The 15,028-nt window shown below is 33.9% G+C and overlaps 1 protein-coding gene across 3 annotated transcripts; it reads right to left on the bottom strand.

The window, feature by feature from the left end:
- Positions 1-440: 440 nt before the first annotated feature.
- On the bottom strand, positions 441-12,740 carry LOC103724113 (uncharacterized protein At5g50100, chloroplastic). 3 transcript variants are annotated; one of them, XM_008815271.3, is made up of 8 exons: positions 12,527-12,733; positions 9,615-9,745; positions 8,892-8,999; positions 6,732-6,788; positions 5,360-5,425; positions 3,741-3,801; positions 3,088-3,134; positions 441-882 (listed from the first exon to the last, which is right to left on the bottom strand). In XM_008815271.3, exons 1-8 carry the CDS (start codon positions 12,639-12,641, stop codon positions 844-846), a joined length of 624 nt encoding a protein of 207 aa, XP_008813493.1. In that variant the 5' UTR covers positions 12,642-12,733; the 3' UTR covers positions 441-843. The 3 variants fall into 3 exon arrangements, with proteins under 3 accessions (XP_008813493.1, XP_008813495.1, XP_038987284.1); XM_008815273.4 differs by having other exon boundaries at positions 9,615-9,738; positions 12,527-12,706; XM_039131356.1 differs by lacking the exon at positions 5,360-5,425 and having other exon boundaries at positions 12,527-12,740.
- Between the last annotated feature and the right edge of the window lie 2,288 nt (positions 12,741-15,028).

Below are 15,028 nucleotides of genomic sequence, written 5' to 3'. Positions count from 1 at the left end.
ACAGCAATTGGTTCAACTGATGGAGATGGTTGAATTCTGAGTTGCCAAGCCAGCAATATCCAGGTTCAAGGTGCATTACTAGCACAAGGGATTGAAGGCTGTGGTAGGGCTCCCCCAGTTTAACACTTTCCCTCAATTCCACTAGGTGCACTTTGGGCATGTCCACATAAGAATAGGATTCTTGAAGGGTCAATTGAAAAATCAAAACATTGCTATCTTTTGTAGAATCCTATATTTAAGCCTAAGCTTATATTGGTGATGCAAGGCATGGGAGAATGATTTATAAATCTAGGCATCTAGAAATTTTTGAAGACAATGGAGACATGCACTGCAAACCTCCAATAATTACTGAAATTGGAGATTATTTTTTGTGTACCAACTGGATTTGAAGATATAAATCCCCTTCCATCTTGATAACAGGATTTAAAGAACAACAGTCATGAGGAAGCTGCGCTCCAGAACTTGCCTTTATTCCCATGATATTAGAAGCTGGTAAGAAAGTTTGTTTCTTCCTTTTCTCTTTTCTCATTATGCTGTTTATTGCCATGCACATGTTTTAAGAGGGACATATATGGAGTATGTCAAAAAGAGCAATGAAGACAGTAATCAGTTTTATCCTCTCTTTTTTCGCTCCTCCAGAAGAACTGTTGTTCGTGGGGCTTTCTTTCAGCTGTTCTCGATAATATGCATATACATCAGTAGTAATAGTTAAGAAATACATGACAGTTTTCGTTGCAGAATCCTACTGGTCCCCTTCTAACATATGTTCCGCAGAGAGCAATATTAGTTGCATGGTAGGACCTCTGAAATATGTCCAGATGGACTAATCAATGAAGATGAAACTCACATCTTACAGATTTTATCATCGCTGCATGCTTCAGCCTGGATGTAAGAAAAAAAAAAAAGGCAACATCAGCATGGAAAACTAATTAGTACATTGACTACATTCAAGTTCATAGAAGCCCGATGAATAAGATTATCAATGCTGCTAAAACTCGTGGAGTTAATAAGAAGTTAAAACATTAAAATAACTTCAAAAATCAAATAATTGTTTGAAAAGGAACAGTTCAAACACTGACATAAGAAGATAACAGATACCAAAATCATTTTCAGAACTCACTGGAGTTCTGATGTTTTTGGAACAAAGCTTTTCAGTTGTGTGTCAATCGTTTCTACTGGAAAATTGGTTACATAGACATCCAGAGCAGACAGGTTTGCAAAATTTGAAGGATTTGGGGCATTAATGTTAATGGACTCTCACAAATGTATGAGGTTTTTTAGTGATCCCAGCAAAAGGAGGTATATGAGCCCCTTCCACAAAAGGCTGTAGGATGGGGTAGTGGTTTTGTCTCTACTTGGAGGTTGCTTATTCTGAGTCTCCGCCGCACTGTTATCTCATTACCATTGAGCTGCACTGTAGTAGCATTGAGCTGCTTGATATAGTTGCATCTCAAACAAGGAGTGTCCTGGGTAATTGTCAGACTGCAGTTATGGGCTGTAAATTTGTAGAGTTGGATCAGGTGAGAAGGGAACATGAGCAGGTGGCCTTGCGATTATAAGCATAAGCTCAATGAAGCCCTACTCATGATGGAGGTTGTCATGCTGATGCAACAACCTGAGAAACTATTCAACTAGGAGTGTTCAGCGAAATATAGAGGATCGCATTTGAATAATAGCAGTTAAACTCAGAAGTACTGGAAGGCACTCAAGCCAAGAATACGTGGCCCATCTCTTCAGGACATTACCAAATTTTAAAGTGATGATGGAATTAGATCATCAACTGACATCTACACATTTTTAGGACTCCAGGAAGCTATTTGGTCCCTAAACCTTTGCTAGATTAGCTTATTTATTATGTTATGTCTTGCATTTAGAGGATGCACAGGCACAAGTCCTTTCCTTGGGCCTTTAGCCAATGGGAGTTTCACCTTTGCTCAATTAGCTTATTTATTATGTTATGTCTTGTATGTAGAGGATGTACAGGCACAAGTCCTTTCCTTGGGCCTTTGGCCAATGGGGTTTTCAGCTTACTATGTGGGCGGAGGTGTCTGTACATGTATGTTTTCACCCAATTTTAGGGTTTTGGGGATCATCTCTTTCTTTGAGCTTTTGAGAGGTGGCGAGACTGAAGGTTTTATATGGGAGGTTTCTTCTCATCTTTGTACTCTTCCACTATAAGAGAAGCTTCTCAATCATCTTCTCATCTTTGCTTTCTCTATTTGGTTTATTAACTCTAGATCTAGATTCTTGTCACAACTCACAACACTGTGTGACCATCTCTTCTACTAGGAAAGAAATAGATCTGGATAAATAGTTTGGGGCTTCAACAAAGACATCTTTTACATTCTACCAATCTGAGCAATAAATTTGTAATACAACTTCTGTTAGAAACATTTGAGCTATTTGTTTGGTTTTTCATTGTCCTCATAGATTAAACCATAGTTTGAAAACTTGGAACTCTGGAATATAACAGTAGTGTCAAAAAATTTTGTCATATAAGCTTAGAAAATTGGATAAATCATGACATGTTTGAGCTGTACTTATAAAAGTTAAGAATTGCTAAAATAATTAACATTCATGGAGTGCTCAATATCTTGAGATGTCATGGTATTTTTCCATTCAGATGTTACTGAAACATAGATCAGCACAAGAATAGTCAAAACAATAAAACTATTAGTTGTAGGAAAGTGGTGCTATGCTAGTGATATTTTCATGTCAGGATGCCATGATTGCTGAACTAGGAATTTTCTAACAAGTTATATCAAATGTATAGCGTAAAATATCTATTACTTTCTTTCATTTTAGTCTTGGAATCACAAAGTGCTGCATATGTCAATCCATTTCTTTTATCTGCCAGGAGCAATCTATGCATGAAAAAGACAACAAAGCTTTGGTGTGTATTGACACTGAAAGTTATTAAAAAAGGTCGATAGAAGCTATTATGTCAACAGGAAATAATTCAATTTTGGAAGTAAGTCGTTGAAGAAAACATGAACTATAATTTCTAATATATTAAGCATATTCATCAAAGATGTCATTGTTGGCATCTTTTTACTTTGTTATATTCATGAAGGTGGGTGCACTTACTCTTTTTTTCTGTCTTGATTCCAGGATGTCTTCCAATGGAGGTCGACCTATGACAAAAATAGCACATCCATGAAAAATTTACTTAATCAAATCCCTGAAAACCTTTAAAGAAAATCTAAAAATTTTTAAGTGTGACCTATATGCTTTACCCAAATAATTGAAGGTTCACTTTATGAAGCCATTTCTGCTCATCATTATTATCAACAGCTACATCCTATGTCAATGTAATTTTTTTCTTTTAAATCTAGGGTTTCGAGGCAAGGTTAGACTAACATGCTGGGTTCACAATCCAGGTCAGGCTGTTTATACAAAACGACAAAGTCAGGTACTCAGGTTTGTGTTAACCCCAATTCAATAGGAACCCAATGAGGGGATAACTGGATTTACAAAAGGACAAATCTGACTACTTAAATTACATCATTGCTATTTGAGGATCAACTCTTTGCTCCATAGGCTAATACACTGTGGCTTTAATATGCAATGGAAATGTGGCACATGAATTTATTTCCTTAAATCCTATCGATATAGTAAATTGTTTATGCTACCAATGTTACATGTTCTAGGACTTGACATAAGCAATCAATAACCAAAAGTAGAAATTAGAAATAGGACTAGCAAAATAATGGATTCATGAACTAGACAGGTGGCCGCACCTGTAATTTGCAAACGGTACTTGGCCCAAACACTGTAGATAGCATTTGCTATTCTAGCCACCTGTAAAACATGCAAAGCCACTCCACTCAAAAAACCAAAATCTTGAAAAAGGAAAGAGCAAACATGCTTTGGAAAAAAAATTGAATATTAATATATGATTAACAAAAGGCTATAATATGTTGTTCAGTTAGACCTTGAGGAGATGTTCAATAGATGTATATAACCTCTCTCTCCCACCACCCCACCACCCCCCCAACATCTCCATACAGTCCCATGAATTGTATGATGGATAAGCAATGTCATATCACAGAGAATTAGTAATGTGTAGTTCACATGTAAGCTTAACTATAAATTATACCAATGACATGATTTGGTAAAGATGAGTTTATAAAAATAAATAATGGAAAGAAAGAATGCATAAAAGTTTATGCCATCGTTTGTCTTTTAATTGTGATTATGCTGGAGAGGCCAAGGAAATTGATATGGATTAGAGAAGTCTGCTTATGATACAAGTATGGGACTATGGAGTATTGTAGTGGCTTGAAGAAGTCTTCATCATGTTCAAGCTGGTTTAAGGTCAACATCTCATGATAAGCATTAATAAGCTTTCATCACAACATTTCATACTACATGTCAGCCAAAAATGACAAAAAAAATTTCGTTCTGCTAGCAAATTTTTTCCTTCCTACAGGTGCTGGTAGTACAAGTTTTTCTAGATTATGGATTCAACAGGCAACTGCCTGTGTTTTTCCATCCCGTTCTATCCCAATTTCACAGTTGATAAGTCTCCCTGATGTAATTTCAAGAATGCTAATGGACTGCTGCATAGTGATCCTCTTAACTGGACAACAACATAATAGTTAATAAACCAGCTGGATCTGATCATAAACAAGGAAAATTCCCGAAGTCAAAGAATCTTTCTGGTATTTATACTTGACTGCTTTTCTCTAAAGTGAATGCTCTATTTCTTGTTAACCTCAAAGAGCCCTCTGATAATTTTTCTTTGTGTCCTTGGGCTCAGAGCTAGCCTAAGAAGGATCCATTCTTTACATATTTGAATATGTTGCAACCTGAATTTCCAGGAGAAGATCATCTATATTAGAATCTTCATCATGTACACCTCTTCTGACAGAGATTTTTTGGTGTTGCATTTTGACCCCTCCAGCATTGAATCTACGATCACCTTGCAGGCTATAAATATGAAATCTCAGAGTTGATTGGAAAGCTTAAAGTCTTAAACTTTTAAAATCCACTTTGTATGGCCTTAACATGCAGTTATTGCAGGCTCTGTAGATATTTAAACTGCCCTTCTGAAGGTAGAGAGAATGTTCAATAACTTTCAAGCGTTCGGTATATAAGATGGAAGTTTGATGTATAATTCTTCCAGCTTTTCCAATGCAAGACCAAAGAACAAACTCTTCAAAAGAAATAAGGGATGACACAGATCATGCCAAATCAAAAGTCATTGACCTTCCTTGCAATCTTTGATATTTAATTATGTATCCATCCTTCTTCTTATGGAAAACTTGCAATCAATGTTCATGAAATGAAGTACATATATGCAAACTTAGAATATTACTGTCAAGTTGATTGTTGTTTCTAAATATAGAAGACTTACTGGCTCATATTGTGTGATGGCATAAACCCATCCAAGATCAACTTCCTCATACAATCTTCTAAATGCCTGCAAGTATAATCAGAAAGAACCGTGTCCCTTGAGATTCATAATTCATAATTTTCTTATGTTTAAGCACATGACCACCAGAAGAGAGAAAGAGACATTTAACATTTGTCCTTATTCAATGCATTCATGCTTATTCATATAATGTCACATTTCCTTTTTCCACTATAATTGAATCATAATCTGGTTGTAACCAATAGATCTTTTGGATTAGCTCCCGTATGACATTACAGAGAAAAAGTGCGAAAGACTGTTGAACAGTCTAGTAGTTGAATATGAGATTGTCAATCTCATTTTCTAGGTTATCACTATTCTGGATGGCAATGTAAGAGATCATATTTGATAACTTCGTATGATAAACTATAAGATTCTTGCCAACACAACCACCATACATGAATTTGTTCCAAGAAGCAGCAACTTAAGGAAAAGGGTTGACATGATGGTATGATGAAGAACGGATCTAGAATTGGCTGTTCTTGTGGTGGTATCTAGGATGATTTTTTTCCCCTTAAAATTTTAATGTTATGAGCATTGTTATCTAACCAAAGTGGTACAGAAGTTCAATTGACTATCACCTGTCATAATTTGGTTTCTTCAATTTCTAATCCCTTTTAATCTCATTCCTCTTTTCATTTTTATACTTTTATCTTGTAGCCGTAGAAAATAAACTTATTTCTTTTAGACAAATCATCAATTATCTTCTATGTTATGAGGTTTAGCTTGTTATGAAGATCATCTGTAAGAGCAAAACCATTTGCGATAAATATTTTCATAAAAGGTGCATTATCTGCTATACATCATGCTCTTTTTGACGTTAGATTCAAAAAAAGATGTATTTGCATCACTTGTTATAAGCTCTATATAGCATACATGTGCATTTTCCAAAACAATAATTGTTTTTGTGTTCAAGATAACCCTTTTCTGAGAAAAATGTCTTAAAGAGAACCTAATTGGTGGAGCTATCAGTTTAATGGCTACGATTAAATATTTAGTCAAAAGTAGTAAAAGATAAATACTATCTTTGGGTGTCGAAATATTTTGTGAATATAGAAGTCTCTCACGTAAAGAAACTAAAGCAGGTAGCAGTTTGATTAAATTTCATATACATAGCAGTTTGATTAAATTTCATATACATAGTCCAAAAAGGTCACCTTCATTTCTTCATTTAAAGGAAATCAGACTAACTTCATAATGTTCACATTCTTAAAGGAGCTTAACTTGCACATAAGAAACAGGACAGTGTTCCAGTTACAAATATGAAATCCTCAGTGATAAATTAAGGCGTTAGTGCAGAATGGATTTTCCATACTTCAACATCCCTTACAACAGCTCCATCCGAAAGAATTGCATGGATTCTTCCCATTGCCTAAAAAAACAAGATAAACTTTGTCACAGAATAAACAATGAAATAAAAATACAAAATAAATATTTTATATTGAATTTTTATGTATCTTCTTAGATATAACTATGCGCATTGACTCCTCTGCAGCAAATCAATACTGTTTCCCCAAACCACCATAAGAAAAAGGAATTCAGGAGTGTAAAAAGAACTCAGTAATATATTGCAGTTTTTAAAGATTGTAACCTACTAGATGGTTGTCATGATCAAAATCTTTTTTTTGTGGAATCATGTATCAGCTGCCAAAAAGGATTAAAATCATTAATTGGTGTTATGGATTTTGGACAACATAGACCTAATACAAAAATACCACTATACATATGTGAATGTTACAAAATCAAATGCCAATAGATCAGTGACTGGGACAACCCATAACCACTGATAATATAGAGTTTAAGAAATGAATCGACTACTGTAAAAATCTATCTATAATATAAATTGAAATAGCAGCACTTCTTCTTGGCCATAAGACCTTCAACATTTTCAGGATAAAAGATCTCTCTCTTTAGATTTTCAAGGAAAGATAAGAAGAGATTCCTAATTGTACAGCATATGTAGCAATAAACAAACCACCAGACAAAGCTTTCCAATCAAACAATCTATCAAATTTTCCTTTTTGTCTGATGTTTATATGTCTAACTGTAAAATTAATGATACTCTATCACTTTAAACCTAGACAAGGAATAGCATATATACAAATTGATATATTTAGTTGAAATCAGTCATTCAGACCGAACCAAATGTACTCATAGCCAATATGAGGGAAGTGATATGAGGAACTCTATATAGTGGAAGTTACCCTCGAGAAAGGCCTAATTATCATATTTGATAGCAAGAGATCAGCAAAGAATATACAAAATCATCCTCCACTGCCTACTAATTGAATTATTAAAGTATTCAAATCTAGCTCATGGCTCATCAAGCCTGCTGTCAGAGTAACAAAATTACAATGTCACCCAGTGTAAGCCCATGTGTTATTTTAATAAGTCGCCACCATCCAGTTGCTTTGAAAACAAGCAATGGAATATACACCAACATGAGACATGCGCCCAGCATAAGCCCATGAGTTATTATAATAAGATGCCACGATGCAGTTGCTTTGAAAATACACAACAGAATATACACCAACATGAGAAATTGCACCCAAATGAATTATGCAGATAGCAAAAGAGCAACTATGAGGTAGTTACTAACTAATACCAATTTATCATCACCTTAGTAATGGTGATTTCCATATAAAGGTATTTCTTCACAATCCTAACATATAATTTGTGAGTTCAGATAACGTCTTAACAGTATAAATAAGAATATAAATAATATTCCCTCTAATCTAATGATACAACCAATTCCTACTTTTACATATTCAACTATACAATATGGATCAGCCCACCTACAACTCTAAGTGAGTCAAAGTCACCATAAGATGCAAGTAAAGAGATAATGCCAGCATGCAAAAATGCTCCATCTTTTTTCCTTAAGAAAGAAAAAAAATGCTTGCATGCAAACCCTTGGTGTGTCGCCATATCTAACAGTCAGCTATGTATATGTATGATCTAAAAGACAGTGTTGCTTTCACTATATTTGTTAAATATCAAAATACCATTGCTCTAATGGATTGTTCCTATTGATATACTTGAAATTATTAAAATATGAGTTAGCTTGAAAATACATCTGCAAATACAACATAATTAAATATGCGCACTGAATGATAATGATAGAGAACATTTTAAGTTAAGCATTATGTTTAGCCATAGTGAATAAATATAAAATAAGATTAAGACACATTACTAAAATTAACATAATGGTAATATTCAATGTGTGGGACAACAATAATATGAAGAGATAAGGACTTCAACTAGTGGTCAAAAAAGGAACTAGACTCAAGCATTTCAAATGAATCAAGTATATAATGCATTATAATTATTAATTAAGATCAACATGCATTTTCAGTAGAAGTCCCACATGGTCTCTTTTCCCTTTCTATTTAGTTGTCTTTGATATTTTTGTCCAATTATCTGTAAGCATATGGATAATCAGTGCAGCATAAAACAGGATATCAGTATGACATACAGTTTTATAGTCAAGGCCCTGGTTCTCCTCAGGGGAGTAATCCTCTGAACTTATGTCAACAAATTTTATAGCTCCATAGAGTTTATTCCTCTCCTTAAGCATGTTTACCTGCAACAAACAAAAAAAAATGGAAAAAACAAACTAATAAGCCTGTGACAGACTCAACCTTGCCTATTTAAAGATGATTGTAACAAATACATATTAAAGCACAAGATGTTAGCACAGAACCTAACATTTTTTTCGGAATTCTCTTTTATGTAAATTGGCTTTTCTTCTATGAAAGATCTCTGTTTAGAAGAATGTAAACAAAGAAATTCATGGAGAACGCCTACCAGTGCAATATAGGGCATAAGACTGTTATTCATAAGTCATAAGGTGGTGGCTCAATCACTGAAATAGCAGTGGTTTGATATGCAATTGTAAGGTCAGATTAGTAGAAAGAAAAATTTCTGTCAAGCATACAATTTTAACAAGACTGACATATTGGCAAGTTCACCAATATGTGCGTCTATGTGCACAGAGAAAATGCTAATTTGTATTGTCTGCAATAGCAGGCTAGCACAAGTTTTCCTGAAGTCATCCAAGTTGTTATTGACCATAAATATAACTGTGGTGGCATTTATTAGCAGCAGAAGAAGAAATGGTCAATTAATGTTTAAATATCTATATGTATAATGTTAAAAAGATAATATTCTTCTGTAGAAGAATTTGCATAAGGCAGACCTCACGCATACAAAGTGGGCAATCCCCATCATATAGCATTTTAATCTTCCATGGCTTAGATGTACAAGTGTCTTCCTCTGATTGTGTCACTGTTTCCAACTTGGCTTCTGAACGAACATGACATCTGAAAGCTAAATGGAATTTATTGATCAGAGTAAATACCATAACGACAGAGGAATATAACTTGTAAAAAAAAGGAGTTATAGAATTTTATTTTTTCAATATAAGGATGTGAAACAAGTTGTTACAGAGATTGATTAATGTTTGACATTTTTTTTTGACAAATAAATGTGAGAGGATATTATTACATGTGAATATCACAAAAATCACATAGATTTGACCCTTCAATCAAAATTTCTGCATCAGACAATGCTTGATAAACATGATATGACAAGCAACTTTACCTTTGACACGTAAGTGTGAAGTGTTCAAAATCAAGTTTCAATTTTTCCTACTGTTTTATCCTAATCCATGTTGACTAAGAATAATGATACAAAAACATCTATAACAGATCCATCAATTAATCATCTCATATTAACTGATATAGTTAACTTTTGGGCTTTAGCAGCATGATAAAGAACCCGGCTATGTTGGTGATAAAGTATCTGTTTAAACCAACAAAATCTTGCAGTCATGACAAATGCTTAAGAAATTTTGCAAAATTGTGAAATCAAGTTCCTCCAGAGTTTGAAAAACGAGTTCTTCCAGCCAAAACAGGAGCATCTTATCCTGGTTTATACTGCAATAGTTTATTCTGGTAAACCGCTCCCTATTCCATGAAATTCAGGTTTACTTGAGTTTAGCTATTCTAAGGGGAAGGATAGAATAATATATTCCTAGAGTAAGGGGAAATTTATTGCACCAATTTTCTAATTTTTTAGCTTATTCAATCCTAAGGTAACCAAACAGAGTTCAAACTTAACAGGTGAGCAAGAAGAAAACTGAAAAATAAGAACAACCTAATGGGGCTCTAGTGTTTAAATTCTAGTATATTTTCAATCTTGTAGGTGATGGAGTTCCAGTATCTTTATTTAATAAAGATAAAAAGAAGGAACCTTTATAGGAGTAAGATTTTCTTTTATGCAATTAAAATATTTTGTTAATATGCAAATTTACGGCTTAAAATGGGTCAGATAGAATCAGGATGTAGCTGGATTCTGATCTGGATCAGATCGGATTCGATCAGAGAAATCACCAACCGATCAGATTCAGACACAGATCTAGATACAGAAAGAGGAATTTTTCTAGATACGGATAAGGATATGATTTTTAAGTTTTCTTCTGGATTCAGAATCGCATACATGAATTGTATTTTTTTTTTTGGACTTCGATTTGGATATCCATATAGTAAGGTCTTTTTCATATTTGGATTTGGATATCTGGATACCATGGCTCTTTTTTTCTCAAATTCATATATCCAAATACTTAACATTAGTAAAGAAAAAAAACAATTAAATTTGTGCATAGGGTTTGCTCAACATTGACACAGATAATCATACATTCTTGATGAACAAAAAGAGAGATATTAATTATATAAATTCTCCATGTAAGATACTTGTCATTCTCTTAGTTCTTGTAACCATCTATGTTCCTAAATTATATAATTTAGTATCATCCTTTATCATTTCCTCATGAAAAATTGTCCTCGTCAAATTTTGCTCACAAATCCGATTTACAACTAGAGTAATGTTCAATTTAAATCTGTATGTGTTTATAACAAATATGGATATCATTAATATTTGCATTAATGTGCGATTAATATCCATATCTGTTCAAAATAAATAAGGATACAAATTTTAGTATCCATTTAATATCTGTATCCTTATTCATGTGAACTAAATAAATATGGATATGGAAAGAACGATATCCGATTTACATCCAATCCTTTTTCAGCCCTATGCAAAATGTATATGTTGCATCAGCTTAACTTCCTTGTGCCACATAGCAAACAAATCAATCAAGGGAGAGAAGGGAAATGCAATATTACTAACATGTTCAACAATTTGCCATACATGTGAACGGAAATTACACCTTCTACCTAGACTTATAATTAGAATTCTTTAACCGACATCATGTATAGACGACTTTTTTCCGGTGGATGGTTAAACTCCATCCGAGGATAGTGGGGGCATGTGTTGTATTATTATATCTGGGAAAAGAAAGAAATGGTCTGCATCTTTTCTGGCCACTTCATTTTTGATCCTACTCTAATACTCCTCATATTTCGAAAGCTAACCTATTAAGAAGAGAGGGGAAAGACATGCATGGAAATTGCATATTATGATACCACTAAGTTCTTCATCTTAATAGTGGTTATATTCTTCTAAGGAATGTTTTTAAACTGTAATAGGTTGGTTGCCACAGATCAGAAAAAGGCACATCGATCAGTTTTTCTGGTCATATACTGCCAAAATCCTCATTTGACGATTCACGAAACTAGGCTTTAAGATCAAAGTCAATTTCTTTACTTGTTCACTTTAGGGCGACTAGGAATGAGGAAAGCAGGAGCTATCAAAACTAAAATCCCAAATTGCAGAGAAAAGGGCTCTAGAGAAGAGGGGTTCCGTGCCTTAGGGAAAGAACAGTTGCGGGCTAACAAAGACGGTAAGGCTTCGCTAACTATCGAATCTACAGCCTCCTAACTCGCTACATCCTCGACAAGCAGCGAGAATGCTAGGCGGCACTTCGGGAGCCCTCATTCGTGATGGATGCTAGGTGGAAACGGTTGAAAAGGCCGACCTGTGTTCACGGCCTGAACCAGAACTCGATCCTTGGATTTATGACCTGACACCATATGCATGCTCGCCATACTTTCCAGAGCGTCTGAGGAAGATGAAGGAAGTAATGCTAGGCATTCATCTCAATCTTATAAAAAGAGAAAAGGAGAGCATCAGAGGATTGCAATCCGTTACCACGAAGGGAATGGGAAGGGGGGCGTGATGAGATTGTGAACGGAGAGCTGGACGCCGAAGAAGCCAAGATCAGAGGACGGAGAGGCAGGCGAGGAAGAATTGCTCTGCACGCCATTTCTTTCCTTCCTTCCTTCTTTCTTTCTTTCTTTCTTTCTTTTTCTATCGGCGTTTTGGCAATTTGTTTCCCGTGAGATCTTGGTGCGTTTTCGTATAACAGGAGGAGCGGAGGGCTAGGCCTGGACGCGGGCGTGGAACGCAATCAGCCACCGGGTCGGTAATTGGTTGGGAGGGAACGAATTCGTGTCAAGCCAACGACCTCCAGTAGCTCCTCGACTGAGACGTTATCGACGCCGTTCCCTCCGTAGCTTCGACCATTTCTTTTGCTGTCTGGTTTTGTTTTAACAAAAAATTAATATGAGGAACGTAGCCCCTATTTGGTTGAAAGTAATCTGGTATTAAAATATAAATTCTATATTAAATTATCATATTTAATACTAAAAATGGATAAATAGAATGGTAAAATAAATGATGAACCCTATAAACGCAATTTATTTTTTCTGAATTATTGAGTGGAGATAAGTTAAAAATATACAAAAAATACCCTCACTTATATTATATTATTTTTATATTAATTATATTAATATATTATAAATATACTGATATATTGATTAATAATATTATTAATTATCAATAAATTTAAAATAAGATTTGTTAATAATTATATCATGCCCTCGATTCGAGATCGCGGGCTAGGAGTTGCATTAATCGTCATATACTCATAGAGAACTTGCTCGACAAGCATGCAAGACATCTCATCATGATACCATCATAGCATAAACAATAAATTTAAATAATCAATATTCAAATTTTAATTTAAATAACTAGAATCAAATTTTTAATATCTTACAGAATCAGCAATAGGTAAAAGATTTTACATCAAACTCTAGTCAAATCTTGATCTAAATTAAAGATATCAAATTTCGTCTCTAGTCACCTTTTCGATTATAACCGCATGCGATCTTAGTTCTGCAAAAATAGTAAGATATGGAATAATGAGCTATACAGCCCAGTAAGCAATGAACACTCTAATCAGATTAATCAAGCAATAGATTTAATACTTACTTATAGGAAATAAACATATGGAATTCATTAATTCAAAACTCAATGTCCGTATGCAACATTATCAAAACATTATGCATGCTAAATTCAATCTTTCTCAAAATCAAATTATGTTCATAAATACAAATTCTTTCAAATCATCAAGTTTATCTTGATAACCTTAAGCTCTGACAACATTTTTCTATGGTAGGGTCGTAATACTGCGTATCTTTTTACGGTGTGTCGTCCATCATCTTGTGGCATCTACGCATCATCTTACAGCAAAGTTCTTCGGGACCATATATCTGTTTGCGGTATATCGCGCATCTTCTTACAATACAAACCTTTTAGGACAAATCAAATGCTAATATACTAGTCCTTATTGGCAGAGTTCTTAACATTAAGAGTTCAAAACAATGATGCAGTTCATGTCTCAGCTAAACAAGAATACAAGAAATCATATGATATTGAAATCAATCGAACCAGATCAATATTTACAGCCATGCATCATCACAATATTTCAAAATAAAGCATATTCAGTAATAAAATACCGTTCATCAAATTTATGCATCGTAAATAGTACGATTCAATTTTATTAATATAATAATCTCATAATTTATTGATAAATCTAAGAAAATTGTTATATTATTTAACTTGGGAGTGAAACCAAATTATAAATCCAACTAATTTCGAAAATCACTTTCAAAATCTTAGACTCCAGCAAGCGCTCAACTAAAATCTGGCGAGCATTGTGAGCTAAGGCTGTTAGATGCTAAGAGGAGAATAGAAAGGAACCAACGGTGGTCTAGCGATGGTAATCGACAAAATTTGTTGGCGATGATGCGAAAAGGGGTATGGGGTCTTTAAATAGTCAATGGAGGTTAGGTTTCCTAGCTCCTGTAGGAAATCAAGATGAAGAAAGAATCTGCCTCTTATTCGAAGTCGAACAAGACTCCATTTTTTTTTCTTTTTCATCTCCTACTCCAAGTCTTACATTTGGGCTTGTCAAGTGGACTAGACCTAGTTACTTATTAGTTAGGCTAGGTATTACAAATTAATATATTTATTTATGTACCAAAACATACTAAATTTTATTTATAACAAGACATATATATTTTGATATATGTATAATTAATTTAAAAAATTTATTAATTTATGTAAATATATTCTAATATTCAATATAGCTAATGTTGACAACATTTATATAAGTGATCCATAAATGCCCAACAAATGGACCGAAAAAAAATATTATTATTTGAATTATTTATTCAAGAGCATTGTTGAAAATTTGGCAATATTTTTATGTAAAATAATTTTTTCGATGCTACTTATTTAGAGTAATTTTTCTACCAACTAATTATGATAAAATTTATTCTTCTTCATAATTATTTTTTAAGATAAATA

The sequence above is a fragment of the Phoenix dactylifera genome, chromosome 11, assembly GCF_009389715.1.
Source record: "Phoenix dactylifera cultivar Barhee BC4 chromosome 11, palm_55x_up_171113_PBpolish2nd_filt_p, whole genome shotgun sequence".
NCBI lineage: Eukaryota > Viridiplantae > Streptophyta > Magnoliopsida > Arecales > Arecaceae > Phoenix > Phoenix dactylifera.
The sequence above is the reverse complement of the archived record's forward strand: the minus strand, read 5'-3'. Positions and strand labels throughout refer to the sequence as shown.

Bases quoted from the DNA above. Each gene is read 5' to 3' on its own strand.
- LOC103724113 (XM_008815271.3), bottom strand. From the start codon at position 12,641: ATGGCGTGCAGAGCAATTCTTCCTCGCCTGCCTCTCCGTCCTCTGATC. The intron at 5,426-6,731 runs GTATGGAAAATC...TTATACTTGCAG, and splicing joins CTGTTGTAAGGGATGTTGAA to GCATTTAGAAGATTGTATGA. The intron at 3,802-5,359 runs GTAAGTCTTCTA...CATGTTTTACAG, and splicing joins CCATCACACAATATGAGCCA to GTGGCTAGAATAGCAAATGC.